The 15,435-nt window shown below is 46.7% G+C and overlaps 1 protein-coding gene across 3 annotated transcripts in view; it reads left to right on the forward strand.

Moving 5' to 3' along the window:
* Positions 1-15,435, forward strand: part of INSR (insulin receptor) — a 116,179-nt gene that overhangs the window by 74,359 nt on the left and 26,385 nt on the right. For all 3 annotated transcript variants that reach the window (XM_030540061.1, XM_030540062.1, XM_030540060.1), the window contains exons 3-6: positions 9,786-10,101; positions 12,996-13,141; positions 13,581-13,725; positions 13,945-14,159. In XM_030540061.1, coding sequence (XP_030395921.1) covers positions 9,786-10,101; positions 12,996-13,141; positions 13,581-13,725; positions 13,945-14,159 — 822 coding nt within the window. The remainder of the gene's footprint in view (positions 1-9,785; positions 10,102-12,995; positions 13,142-13,580; positions 13,726-13,944; positions 14,160-15,435) is intronic.

The following is a 15,435-nucleotide window of genomic DNA, read 5'->3' on the forward strand; positions in this document are numbered from 1 at the left end:
TTGGTTGTTTTTGTTTTTGAAGGGATAGAAGCCTTCCTGCTAGAGGCATAAGCCACCCCCTAGCTAATTGGGTTTATGAAGAAACTTCCTGGGGTGAGGCTATGCTATAACTGGCTAGTGCAGGATTTCTTACATCTTTCTCTGAAGCAACTGGTACTGGGGTAGATGTACCCTAGCCTGATTCAGCCTGGCAGTTCCCATGTTCCTAGGGATCTTTGCTATATTTCCCAAACCTATTTAGAAGATGAATCGTGAGGGGCTTTCAGTTGCATGAGCTCAGTTTTTTGTATGCTGAGGCTGAGTCTAGGAGATGCAGGAAAAAATGTTCTCTTGACCAGGCTGCATGGGACAGTCGTATACATAAGAGATTAAAATTAGCTTTGTGATAGTTAGAATTCAAATTTTAGATCTCTAATGGCTGAACATAACTTGCCAGGCTGGAACAGACCAGTGGTCCATCTTCTGAGGAAAGATTGAGTGGAAAAAAAAGGATTTGTTTAGTCTGGAAGAGAGAAGTCTGAGGTGGGAAATAAGTCTTCAAGTTTGTAAAAACTTGTTGTATAAAGGAGGGTGATTAAATTGCTTTCCTTATCCACTGAAGACAGGACTAGAAGTGGAATCCCCATCATTAGAGGTTAAAAGAACAGGTTAAACAAACACCTATCACGGATAGATAATATAGTGCAGAGGACTGGACTGGATGACCTATCAAGGTCCCTTCCTGTCCTACATTTCTGATTGTCTGGTCATGGATAATGCTAGAAACTTCCAAGAAAAGCATTTAATTCATGTAATGCCCTTAATTCTGCAATATCATACCTTCTTCCTAACAAGTGGTGATCCCATTATAAAAGCACATTATACTGTTGAGCCTAGATACTGCTAATTTCATTGAACAAAACTAAGCCATATTCTAGTATTCATCTGTTTGAGCAAATTAGGCAAATGTATGTTAAAAATAGTATTATAGTCCCTGCACATGGGTGTGTCTGGTACTCCCCCAGTTTGCACTTTCTATGTTGGTACCTAACATCCAGAAAACCGAGGTCTGGGTGCTAAGGGGTTCTGTCTGCACTACAAATACAAATGTGTTGTGGGAGAAACCCTATACCAGTAGGATTAAAACATGGTTCAGTCTTGCAGTGTAGATGGGACCTAAGCTTGCTCCAGATCATGTGAAAGTCTTGGGTGCGTCCAAGGTTTTAGTATAGTTGAAGAACGTGTTTGAGGTTCCATCTGGTCTACAGAATGGATGCATGTTGTAGCTGAGATGATTGATCCGCAGTGAAGGCACAAGCCATGTTCACTTCTGCCTTAGGCGTACAGAGTGAGAGCTATGCTGACTGCATCCTTGCTTCTGCTACACATTCACATTTTGAACCCACACTTACATATAGCATAACTCTTGCACCATTTGGATGGGATTTTTTTTTTCTTCCCAGGCAACAAGATACCAAAACTGTGCCCTCTGGCAGGGCTCAAGCCACTGCTTGTAACTGGCATTGTGGAGGCAAAGCATGCTACCATAACAGGGTTTAGAAAATTCTTTCCCACAAGGTTTGAGTCTCTGTTGTGTTGCTGCCTCTTGCTAACAGTGGTGCTGGTTTGCAAGAACTGCAATGTGAGCCCTATGGCGTTTTACACCTTCAGATATTCTTATCGCTTGAATGTTTAATATTGAAAGTCGTGTTTGCAAGTAAGTATTTTATCTGTTCAGGGGAAGTTTATGCAAATTGTAAGTGTAAATACAGCTTAAGTCTTTCTGTATTTGTAGGTGGGCCTAGCACAAATATTTTGTCTTAGTGGCTATAAAAAAAAAAACCACAAAAATCTGAATGCGAAAATGCTCTAGTTTCTAAGAACTTTACACTAGGTTGATTATTGGGTTTCAGCCACTTGGCCAAGAGCCCTTTGTCAGATGATGGATATGTGTGTATTTCACTACCTTTAAAATAAGGTCTAGTGAGAGGGTCCTGCGCTTCCATGAAGAAGCAGTGGGCTAGCTATGTGATGAGTGTCTGTCCTGGGGGGACATGGTGAGAATAGGAGCTGCTTCTCTGACTGATTAGGGAGCTGGACAAAAGAGGAATAGGAAAAAGTGACTATGTGGCCATTTTTGGCAGAAAGTGTGACCAGCTGTATGAGGCAGTGGCTAGTGAGGTACAGTTACCTGATCTGGTCTCCATAGACCATAGAGTTCAACTAAAGATTTCTTAGGCCTTAGCTACACTGGAGAGTTGCAGCGCTGGTGGTGGCTTTACAGCGCTGCAACTTACTCACCGTCCACACTTGCAAGGCACATACAGCGCTGTATCTCCCTGGCTACAGTGCTGCATGTACTCCACCTCTGCCTGGGGAATGACTGCAGCGCTGGTGATGCAGCGCTGCTCCGCCAGTGTGACCACCAAAAGCGCTGTTGTTGGCCTCCAGAGGTATTCGGAGGTATCCCAGAATGCCTGCTCAGCCACTCTGCTCATCAGTTCAAACTCTACTGCCCTGGCCTCAGGTGACCCGCCCTTTAAATGCCCCGGGAATTTTAAAAATCCCCTTTCTGTTTGCTCAGCCAGGTGTGGAGTGCAATCAGTGAATCTTTCCAGGTGACCATGGCTCCACGCGCCAAACGAGTCCCAGCAGGGGGCAATGGCGAGTTGCTGGACCTCAACAGTGTTTTGGGGGAGGAAGCTGTGCAGTCCCAGCTGCGCTCCCGCCGTAGGAATTACGATACCTATGGCCAGATCTCAAGGGCCATGCTGGAAAGGGGCCATGACCGGGACACGGTGCAGTGCAGGATTAAAGTGAAGGAGCTGCGGAGTGCCTATTGCAAAGCCCATGAGGGAAACAGACACTCTGGTGCTGCCCCCACGACCTGCCGTTTTTACAAAGAGCTGGACGCGATACTTGGGGGTGACCCCACCGCCAATCCGAGGACCATGATGGACACTTCAGAGCGGGAGGGGGAGGAGGAAACGGAAAGTGAGAGTACTGGGGTGGAGGGAGACGCCCCGGAGTCCCAAGAGGCATGCAGCCAGGAGCTCTTCTCAAGCCAGGAGGAAGGTAGCCAGTCGCAGCAGCTGGTACTTGGTGAAGGACAAGCAGAGGAGCGGGTTCCCGGTAAGCAGCTTTTATTTTCAGGATGGAAATGTTTCAGGAGAGGAGGGAGGGTTAGGGCTGCATGCATGCATGCCTAGATGTGGAATAGCCCATTGATGTGGTCTGTCACGTCGCGGTAATCAGCCTCGGTAATCTCTTCAAAAGTTTCAGCCAGAGCGTGGGCAATGCGCTTGCGCAAGTTTATAGGGAGAGCCACTGTGGTCCTTGTCCCAGTCAGGCTAACGCATCCGCACCACTGTGCTGCGAGGGGTGGGGGGACCATTGCTGCACACAGGCAAGCTGCATAGGGGCCAGGGCGGAATCTGCATTGCTGTAGAAGACCCTCCCGCTCTTCCCAGGTGACCTGCAGCAGCGAGATATCTTCCAGGATTAACTCCTGTGGAAAATGTTGGGGGAGAGTTCAGTGTAGGTGCCCCCTGCAGCTGTTTGCTTTCCCCAATGCACAGAACCCCAGCACAGCCCTGAAGCAATCAGTCCCCCTTACTCACCATTTTGGGGCTCCTGTGGGTTTTGTGCGCTCTCTTTGGTATGGGAAAATTATACTAAAGTGAAGGCTGTAAACTCCTTCACTGTCTGGGTATAACTGTCTGAGATATAAACAATGCTGCCTCTGTTAACTGTGGCCTTTTTTTCCTTTCCACAAGCGACCTTGAGTTCTCAGCTGCCCGTGTTAACAGCAGCTCAAAGACTCCAAAACCTGCGGAAGAAGCCGCGTAAAAGCAAAGACGACCTGCTGCAAACAGTTATGGATCACTCTGCCAGAGAGAATAAAAAACTACAGGACTGGAGGGAAAGGGAAAGCAGGATCTGCCAGAGAAACGCAGCGGCCAGGAAGAAAAGCACAAAGCAGCTGATAAGCATCCTGGCGCGCCAAGCAGACTCTGTCCAGGCGCTGGTAGCCATGCAGGCAGAGCACTACCCCCTCACCGTCCCAAAGCTCTTTCCCTTGTGCCCCAATGTCAGCTCCAAACCCCCTTCCCCAGGATCCAGGTTCTTACCTCCATCAGCTGCCTCCAACATCTGTACATTCACCAACCAGCCCTGAAAACTACGACCCTTACCCTCTGCACTCAACCCCCATCACCATGCAGTATAGGCATCCTGAAGTGCAGCAGTCATTGCACAGCACTCCAGACACGACATATTCAAACCTGTGACTGTACAGTTCCAACCCCACCCCCCTGCCCTTTTAGGTTCCCAAAATATTGTATGTCTGTCAATAAAGTTCTTTTCTTTTCAATAAATTAATTATTTGCTTTGAAAACAGTCATTATTATTGCAAAAAGTCAAAGATACCTTAGCCCAGGAAAGAAACAGGCACTGCAAATCAGCGTAGGAAAAACAGGCTTGGTCTACACTACGCGTTTAAACCAATTTTAGCAGCGTTAAACCAATTTAACGCAGTACCCGTCCACACTACGAGGCCCTTTATATCGATATAAAAGTGAGAGGAGTAGCACTAAAATCGGTATTACCATATCGGATTAGGGTTAGTGTGGCCGCAAATCGACAGTATTGGCCTCCGGGCGGTATCCCACAGTGCACCACTGTGACGGCTCTGGACAGCAATCTGAACTCGGATGCAGTGGGCAGGTAAACAGGAAATGCCCTGCGAAATTTTGATTTTCATTTCCTGTTTGCCCAGCATGGAGCTCTGATCAGCACGGGTGGCAATGCAGTCCCAAATCCAAAAAGAACTCCAGCATGGACCGTATGGGAGATAGTGGATCTGATCGCTGTATGGGGAAACAAATCTGTTCTATCAGAGCTCCGTTACAGAAGACGAAATGCCAAAGCGTTTGAAAAAAAAATCTACAGGCTACACAGTGCTGCGTGACAAGCGTAACGGGAAGCCAGAGACTCAAATGCATGCTCATGGAGGAAGGGAGGGGATACTGAGGACTCCAGCTATCCCACAGTCCCCAGCAGTCTCTGAAAAGTATTTGCATTCTTGGCTGAGCTCTCAATGCCAGTAGGTTCAAACACATCGTCAGGCATGGTTCAGGGAATAGATCGTCAATTTACTTCCACCACCACCACCACCACGTGAAAGAAAACGGAAAGAAATAGTTTCTTGACTTCTTTCAGTGTCACCCTATGTTTACTGAATGCTGCTGGTAGACGTGATGCTCCAGCAGTGAAGAGCAGTATCCGCTCCTCTCCCCTCCCCGGTGGCAGACAGTACAATATGACTGATATCCGTCGTCACCATCAGGCGTGAGTGCTCCTGGCTTGCCTCAGGTGAGGTCGGCCGGGGGCGCCTGGGTAAAAATAGGAATGATTCCTGGTCATTCCCAGTAGATGGGACAGAACGGCTGGTAACAGTCTTCATCATAGCCACTGGGGGCCGAGCTCCATCAGCCTCCTCCCTTTCCTGTGTAAAGAAAAGATTCTGTCCTGCCTGGACTGTCATAGCACTGGGAGGCTGCCTCCCCCTCGTTTTATCTCACTAACAAGTCACTGTTTCTTATTCCTGCATTCTTTATAACTTCATGACACAAATGGGGGGGACACTGCCACGGTAGCCCAGGAAGGTTGGGGGAGGAGGGAAGCAACGGGTGGGGTTGTTGCAAGGGCACCCCCCGTGAATGGCATGCAGCTCATCATTTCTGCGGGATCTGACACGGAGCAGCTGTACTCTCTGATACACTGCTTCTCTAGTACACTTGCCCCACATTCTAGGCAGGACTGACTCTATTTTTAGAAACCGTAAACAAGGGATTGACTCGGGGAGTCATTCCCAGTTTTGCCTTTGCGCCCCCTGCCGATCTCAGCCAGGGGCACCCATGATAGTAGCAGACAGCACAGAAGGACAGATAACCGTCATCTCATTGCCAATTTACACCGGCAGCAGACGGTACAGAACAACTGGTAACCGTCTCTGCTATCATGCAAAAACAAATGAATGCTGCTGTGTAGCGCTGGAGTATCGCCTCTGTCCACGGCATCCAGTACACATACGGTGACTGTATTTAAAAAAAAAAAAAAAAAGCCTGAACGGGCTCCATGGTTGCCGTGCTATGGCGTCTGCTAGGGCAATCCAGGGAAAAAGGGCGTGAAATGATTGTCTGCCGTTGCTTTCCCGGAGGAAGGAATAACTGATGACATTTACCCAGAACCACCCGCGACAATGATTTTTGCCCCATCAGCCACTGGGCTCTCAACCCAGAATTCTAAGGGAGGGGGGAGAGTACGGGAACTATGGGATAGCTACAGAATAGCTACCCCCACAGTGCAACGCTCCGGAAATCGACGCTAGCCTCGGACCATGGACACACACCGCTGAATTAATGTGCTTAGTGTGGCCATGTGCACTCGACTTTATACAATCTGTTTTATAAAACCGTTTTATGTAAAATCGGAATAATCTCGTAGTGTAGACGTACCCACAGATTCCTACTAACATTGTAACCACTGCACTTCACTCCCGTGCAAGGCACCAAATATTACTGTTGGTTTTCAGCCTCAAATTCCTCCCTCAAGGCATCCCTGATCCTTGAAGCCCTGTGCTGGGCCTCTCTAGTAGCCCTGCTCTCTGGCTGTGCAAATTCAGCCTGCAGGCTTTGAACCTCAGAGGTCCATGCCTAACTGAATGTTTCACCCTTCCCTTCACAAATATTATGGAGGGTACAGCACGCGGATATAACCGCAGGGATGCTGCTTTCCCCCAAGTCTAGCTTCCCATACAGAGATCGCCAGCGCCCTTTTAAAAGGCCAAAAGCACACTCCACAGTCATTCAGCACCGGCTCAGCCTGTATTTGAACCGGTCCTTGCTCCTGTCAAGCTTCCCTGTATACGGTTTCATGAGCCAAGGCATTAACGGGTAAGCGGGTCTCCAAGGATCACAATGGGCATTTCAGCGTCCCCTACTGTGATCTTCCGGTCTGGGAAAAAAGTCCCTGCGTGCAGCTTCCTGAACAGGCCAGTGTTCCGAAAGATGCGTGCGTCATGCACCTTTCCAGGCCAGCCTGTGTTAATGTCAATGAAACACCCACGGTGATCCACAAGCGCCTGGAGAACCATAGAGAAACACCTCTTCCGATTAATGTACTCGGATGCTAGGTGGGGTGGTGCTAGAATAGGAATACGCCTCCCATCTATCGCCCCTCCACAGTTAGGGAAACCCATTTGTGCAAAGCCATCCACAATGTCCTGCACGTTCCCCAAAGTCACAGTTCTTCTTAGCAGGATGCGATTAATGGCCCTGCAAACTTACATCAAAACGACTCCAACGGTCGACTTTCCCACTCCAAACTGGTTCCCAACCGATCGGTAGCTGTCTGGATTTGCCAGCTTCCAGATTGCAATAGCCATCTGCTTCTCCACCAGCAGGGCAGCTCTCAATCTCGTGTCCTTGCGCCGCAGGGTGGGGGCGAGCTCAGCACACAATCCCATGAAAGTGGCTTTTCTCATCCGAAAGTTCTGCAGCCACTGCTCGTCATCTCAGACTTCCATGACAATGTGATCCCACCACTCAGTGCTTGTTTCCCAAGCCCAAAAGCGGCATTCCATGGTGCTGAGCATTTCCGTGAAAGCCACAAGCAATGTTGTGTCATACGCGTCAGGCGATTCGCAATCATCTTCGGACTCCTCATCACTTTGGAGCTTAAGGAATAGCTCAACTGCCAAACGTGATGTGCTGGTGAGACTCATCAGCATACTTCTCAGCAGTTCGGGCTCCATTTCCCACAGAAATCGCGCTGCACAGAAACCGTTAGGAGAGTCACAATGGCGCCAAACGTGGACAGAAAAACAGGGACTGCTGGGATGTGAAGCAATGCATCACGGGGCTTTGGAACAGGAAGCAGAATGACCCGCACCCTTCCGTCCCCTTCCCACAACCCACGGCGCCAAATTGGGACGAGATGCTCTGTGGGATAGCTGCCGGTAATGCACCACTCCCAACAGCGCTGCAAATGCTGCAAATGTGGCCACACTGCAGCGTTGGTAGCTGTCAGTGTGGCCACACTCCAGCGCTTTCCCTACACAGTTGTACAAAGACAGCTGTTTCTCCCAGCGCTGCAGACCTCCAAGTGTAGCTAAGGCCTTAGAGAGTGGTGGTGAGAACCAGTTCTACAGATGCCACCAAATGCACCCTCAAACCAAAGGCCCAGAGCCCGTTTCCCGTGGGCAAAATGTCCATTGACTCCAGTGAGAATAGGATCATGTTCTGATTGAATGCTTGGCAATACAGTTATAGTCCAAATGGCATTTGTTATCCTACAATTAACTCTACTCCCATGCTGTGTCCCTGTCCTTAAATCTTGCCTCCTGTTATTTTATTTGCCACACTGGATCAAAGCTGTTTATATTTGACTTATTATGCTCACTCTGTTAGTTGTTTTCAGACTTTCATTATAACATTCTGAACTGAAGTTCATTGGCTGTGTTTTAAATGCAATAATTGCATTTGATTTACTCCTCAATCTAACATTAATAGTAAGACTAAGCCTGAAAGTCCTACCAAACAATGAGTGAAGTGGCAGAAAGGTAGTTTCCTTTAGCACTGGCCCCGCAGTTTGTCACTCAGCTTTAGTTATGGTATTTGCTCCAGGCTATAGTGCTGTGTGGTTTCTGGTACAAAACCCCAAACCACTCGTTAAAGAGTATTGTGAAGCGCTGAGTAGTGGATAATTAAAAAAACAAACCATGAAAACCACAAGCAGTAACACTTGTCGGTTCCCTTCTTCTTGCATTCTTTGGGGAGGAATGTTGAAGTATTGGGTGCCCTTCTTCTAGGACCTCAGGTCTGTCAGTTTCCCCTCTTCTTCTTCCCCAACAAAGATCATGACAGGTTAGTATAAAGCTAAGAGACCATTGAGAATATCCAGCTAATGCCAAGGATTAAATTAAAGGATCATTGCAAATAAATTCTTTGCTGCATCATCATTAGGAGCTTCCTTTTGAGTGAGTTGTGAGGAGCTCTGTTTAGTTTAGTGGACTAAGGAACTGGAATCTGCTCAGTCTAATTGGTTATCCCAAGGTCTGAAAGATCTTGTTGTGTGAGGCTTTTTATCATTCATTATCCATTACTACCTGGGATTTGATATTGCAAAGTCAGAAACGCACTTCTTTTGAGCCCCAACGTGCTGTACATAGAACACGTTGTAGAAGAATAAAACTGAGATTAAGAACTAGAAAAATCTGCTTTGAACCTATATTTAAATTGGACCAATGAGTTGTCAGAGTGGATGTCCAGAGGTAGAAGATGCCACCTCCATGTAGCAGCATGGGTGAAAGCCTGGTATTTGGAACTGGCAAGTGGAGGTAATCAGACATCCAGTTCAGCTTCTGAGCAGGTGTCGCTACGGAAACTAAGAGCTTGTCTTCACTGAGGAGCAAGGTGCACTACAGGCGTGTGATTTCTAAAGCAAACAAACACGTTGTGCACTAACTGGTATGTGCAGACCCTGCAATGTTCACTAGAACTTCCCTACTGTGCTTTAACATAGTTTGACACTCTCAGGAGCTACTAGTGCACAGAGAAGAGTTTACATGTTCCAATTAATGTGCTTTAGAAATCTCATGCATGTAGTGTACGTTACCCCACCACGTAGACAAGCCTGAAGTTGCAAAGCTGGGGGGATGATGCTGTGCAGCAAAGGGACTTTGGGGCCTTATATCAGCAGGCTCTCAACAAGTGCTCAGATGTTTTTCATTTTTGTCTTTGCAGTTTGTCCACCTGATTGTAAATCACAAGGCTGCACCTCTGATGGTCAGTGCTGTCACAGCGAATGCCTGGGCAACTGCTCGGAGCCCAACAATCCTGAGAAGTGTGTGGCTTGCCGTAACTTTTACCTTGATGGCAAGTGTGTGGAGACCTGCCCAGCCAAGTACTACCGCTTCGAGGGGTGGCGTTGCGTGACCTTCAGCTTCTGCCAGGAGCTGCACAACAAGTGTAAAAATGCCAGGGAATCCGGGTGCCATGTTATTCACAACAATGAGTGTGTTCATGAGTGCCCATCGGGATACATCATGAACTCCAGCAAGTAAGTGATGTCCATGTTGTTGCCCAGTGTTGCTGCTTGTGTTATCAGTTGTATATCATACTTATTTAGAGACACACACTTGCTGTATCATAGAGTTTTGTATTCTATTCCTTGATTGAGAAACAACTCCAGTGTTGCGTCTTATTGACTCATAGACTTTAAGGCCAGAAGGGACCATCATGATCAGCTAGTCTGACCTCATGCAGTACATTGCAGGTCACAGAACCTCACCCACCCACTCCGGTAATAGGCCCGTAACCTCCGGCTGAGTTACTGACATTCTCAAATGTTGATATAAAGACTTCAAATTACAGAGAATCCACCATTTTCTGTACTTCAGACCAGCAACTGGCCTGTGCCCCATGATGTAAAGGAAGGCAAAAAATCCTTGGGTCTCTGCCAATTTGTTCTGGAGCAAAATTCTTTCCCAACCCCAAATATGGCAGTCAGTTAGACCCTGAGACCAACCCCCCAGACACCTGGGAAAGAATTCTCTGTAATAACTTAAAGCCTCCCCATTTAATTGCCCATCTCCAGGTGTTATAGACATATGCTAATAGCCATTGTGAATGGGCCATATGGCATTGTAGGCAAAACCATCATACTATGGTTAAGGGAAAATGTAACAAACAAGTATTGCATGTGCAGAAGAGAGGACACAGCAGGGGTAGGCAACCTATGGCAAGCATGCCGAAGGCGGCACGCAAGCTGATTTTCAGTGGCACTCACTGCTCGGGTCCTGGCCACCAGTCCAGGGGGCTCTGCATTTTAATTTAATTTTAAATGAAGCTTCTTAAACATTTTAAAAACCTTATTTACTTTACATACAACAATAGTTTAGTTATATATTGTACACTCATAGAAAGAGACCTTCTAAAAATGTTAAAATGTATTACTGGCATGTGAAACCTTAAATTAGAGTGAATAACTGAAGACTCGGCCCACCACTTCCGAAAGGTTGCCGACCCTTGGAATACAGTCTTTCTGACAATTCTCAGGGCTTTAAGGACAAAAGAATAAAATAATGTACATAGTTATATGCTGTTGATTGCAGAAAACCTTGTTTCTCCCGCAATAAAATTACATACTGTGATGAGTCAGATTTCCTTTCAATATCTGTAGTTTTGTGTTCATGAACATTTGCTCCTTGATTAACAAATCAGGGAATTTATGCTGTGGCTGGATTTTTTTAGTCTATTTCCTGTTTTGTATTTCAAACATATGAACCAAGAGCCCCAAAAGTGGGCTCTGCATTGCTTGTATGTAACAGCAAGGTCCTCCTCTTGCCCGTTCCTGCTCACACCAGTCCTTCTATCACTGGGACTTGCTCACAATGTCCTGGTGTTTTTCCTAGAGGAGATGACAGTCTTCCTCTGAATTATACTGAAAGTCGGTGCTGGTGTCATAACTGCAAGAACAGCTTGTCTTTTTACTGCCATTTAAAAAAAAGTATCCTGTGTCCAAAACACATCAATATAAATCTGTTTACCATTTTTAAATACAGTTCTGTGTACTGCCTTCCAGCTATTGATAGAGAAATCCTAGGAAAGGTCCTGCGTCCTGTTCATGAATTATCTGTTTGGTTAACTACTTTAAGATGAAGGATGGGCCTGGCTTTCTTACAAATAGCATTAATTAACCCTAAGAGCAGGAGCTACAATCTTGTCCTCACAAAGAATCATTTTCCTCTTCATGTGAATGACTTTGAAAAGCCATGGGCTTAAAAAGTTCAGGATCTGGCATATTAGCAAGAAGGAACAGAGAGCTGTTGGTTCTAGAAGATCTTTACAATTTTTTTTTCCCAATAAATACCATTTGAGTTGGAGCACAGCATGCAGACATGCCTAGGTGAGAAGAGAAGTAGCTGTCTTCTTTCCTTTGTCACCATAGGAATTTCATCTTCCGAACTATCCGGGTGGCTAAGCACTGGAATAAATTGATGGAGGTAGTGGAATCTCCATCATTGGAGATTTTTAAGAGTAGGTTAGACAAACTCTTGTCAGGGATTCTCTAGATAATACTTAATCCTGAGATAAGTGCTGGGGACTGGATTAGATGACCTCTCAAGGTCCCTTCCAGTCCTATGATTCATTGTTGAATTAAAATCAAAGATGTTTAGACCAGTCATTCTCAAAGCCGATCTGCCACTTGTTCATGGAAAGTTCCTGGCGGGCCAGGTCAGTTTGTTTACCTCCCGTGTCTGCAGGTTTGGCTGATTGCCGCTCCCACTGGCTGTGGTTCGCCACTCCAGGTCAATGGGGGCCGCGGGAAGTGGCACAGGCCGAGGGATGTGCTGGCTGCCCTTCCCACAGCCCCCATTGGCCTAGAGCAACAAACCGCGGCAAGTGGGAGCTGCAGTCGGCCGAACCTGCGGACGTGGCAGATAAACAAACTGGCCCAGCCTGCCAGGGGCTTTCCCTGAATAAGCGGCAGACCGGCTTTGAGAAACACTGCTCTAGATAATACTTAATCCTGAGATGAGTGCAGGGGACTAGATTAGATGGCCTCTCAAGGTCCCTTCCAGTCCTGTGATTCATTGTTGAATTAAATCAAAGCTGCTTATACCATCAGATGGTTCTTTCTTTATCAGATCTCTCATTCTGGTTTTGATTCACAGACTGGTGAGGAGAAATTGTCCTCTGTCACAATATCTTGTATTCCAGTGCTGGGACTTCAACGAAGAAAAAAGTGATTTTTAGGAATATTCAAGTGTGATGTGAGGCTGTTTAGAGCCAGATATTATGTGTGATGCAAGTGAGTCACTCAGCATATTGTCAAAATACTGTTGCGTTTTCAATTGGTTACCCTGCATGTATGAATTCTGATGGAGAAGCCCCAGTTTATGCTATGCAAAAACATCTCTCATATATTTTCTGCACTCTCTTGTTTTTCAGCCTGCATTGTTCTCCATGTGCAGGGCCCTGTCCGAAGGTTTGTGACTACAGCAAAGAGAAGATAATTGATTCAGTGACATCTGCACAGGAGCTTCGTGGCTGCACCATCGTTAATGGAAGTTTAGTCATAAACATCCGTGGAGGAAGTAAGCTCTGCATCATATGAGCTGCATCAGGGAGAACTCGCAGAATGTGGAAAAGCATGACAGTGGGGAGAGAGAACTGAATGTCCAAAAAGACAATGAAGCAATGTCCATTGAGCCTAAGAGCTCTGCAGGGCTTTTAAAGCTTTGAATGCAGAGAATTTGTGTGCAGAAAGCATGCTACAGCCCCACAGTGATTCAGGAATTAATCCCTCTATGTAGTTAGTTATTGAAACGTAAGTTAAGTTTCGTAGGTTGAAGGAATCACTGTGATCATCTAGACTGCCCCTCTTGTATAACACAGGCCATGGAACTGCTCCAGAATAATTCCCAGAGCAGATCTCTTAGAACAGTATCCATTTATACAGAGAAGTATGGGATCGGTACAGTGCTCATCACCATGGTATCAGAGAGCCTAAACCTATTGTTTCCCTCTCCCCAGATAACATAGCAGCTGAGCTTGAAGCGAATCTTGGCTTGATTGAAGAAATCTCAGGTTACCTAAAAATTCGCCGCTCCTATGCCTTGGTTTCTCTCTCTTTTTTTCGTAAGCTACATCTGATTAAAGGGGAGACGTTAGAAGCTGGGTGAGTTTTTATATAAGATGCTTCAGTCTGTTATTACATATTGGGGACCAATGTAAATCATCAGGAGAATGTTAGCAAATTATTTTTAAACATGTGTTTAATTGCTGTCTGCCCATAGTTGCAGCCTGTCCTTACGGGTTCTGTGTGGGGAACTTTCATGTTATGTCTGGATTAGTGCATGAGAAAACCCATCCTCATCCATTCTCTCTCTTCTCACAGGAATTATTCCTTCTATGCCCTCGACAATCAGAACCTGCGCCAGCTCTGGGACTGGAGCAAACACAACCTCAGCATAGCAAGGGGAAAGCTCTTCTTTCATTATAACCCCAAACTGTGCTTATCAGAAATCCACAAAATGGAGGAGATCTCTGGGACTAAGGGACGTCAGGAGAGGAATGACATAGCCCTGAAGACAAATGGCGACCAAGCCTCTTGTAAGGAAGCTTCATAATGTGAAGAGATCTGTGCTGTATGCACCCCCTTGCTAACCTCTTTGTCTGTCTTGTGAACTTCTCAGGGCAGGGACTGTCCTGGTGCTCTCTGCGTAAAGCCCAGGCAGATCAGTTACTCTGTAAACTAGCTGAAGGGACACCCTCAACTTGCCACGAGTTAAAAGTAGTTTCAGGTCTGATCTCTGCCCTGGAGGCCCCCTGCCAGCTTATGTGGTTATACAGTTTTTCCCAAAAACATTTTGTGGTGCCCTTCCCCCTCCCACCCTTTGACTGGGAGCTCTTCAGGCAGGGCCTGGCCAGCCTTGTGTCTTTGCACAGCCTCAATCCTGACTGGGGCATCTGGGCCCTGCTGCTGTGCACATGTTTAATTATCTCCTTTCTCTGTGCGATGGGAAGTGGTGACAATGAACTGTAGGCTGCAAAATAAACGGAAAAGGAGAGAGTATTTCTGCTCGGTTCGTCTGGAGCTGTTGCTGTGACAACCGTTGGAGAAAATTTTCAAGCAGAAATGTGACTTATTTTTAAAGGCTGACATTTCCTTTCAAGTAATAATAAGGAAGGTCCCATGTCAACAGAGCTAAGGAATACAGAGAGGGCAGCTTTGCCTCTAGCAGCATTCCCAGGCCTTAGCTTGAGTGCTCAGAGCCAGCATCTCACCCTGTTCCCAGCCAAAGATGCCGTCCAAGCTTTCCCAAGGTTGATCAGGGCACAACGGATGCCAGTCAAGCCTTTCAGACCCACTGCAGCCTTAGGTGAGGCAGAGTGAACTGGATCTGAGGGTGCTGCCTCTGCAGGATTCCTATCCCCTCTCCAGCCAAAGAACAGCAATGGGCTTTTCCCAGAGCCAGAGGGCATTGCCTCTGCTGGCCCAGGGAGTGAGACACTGGATCTGGGGCCCAAACCATGCTCTTGTGTGGTTGTGTGTGACTCTTGGTGCAAAGCTGCCAGGCAGGCTGTCCAGTTTGTCTTTAAAGCAGCCCTCCTCCCTCCCAGTGCTACCTCTGGTGGGCTCAGCTGTGGTTTGCTCCTCTTCAACAATGGGGAGTTTGGGGCAGGCATGATGTGTTTGGCTTTTTGTTTGATTCAAATCTAGTTTTCAAATTGACAGCATCCTCTTTATAAAAAAATAAAAATAAAAATCCACTGTTTTTTCTGGACTAAACACCAGCCTTCCTCCCTTGTGCAGCTAATGGCAAATCCAATCAATGCTTCACAGTTTATCCTGCCTGGGTCCTTTCGAAATAATAGACTGTAAGCC

The sequence above is a fragment of the Gopherus evgoodei genome, chromosome 22 (assembly GCF_007399415.2).
Source record: "Gopherus evgoodei ecotype Sinaloan lineage chromosome 22, rGopEvg1_v1.p, whole genome shotgun sequence".
In the NCBI taxonomy this organism is placed as follows: Eukaryota; Metazoa; Chordata; order Testudines; family Testudinidae; genus Gopherus; species Gopherus evgoodei.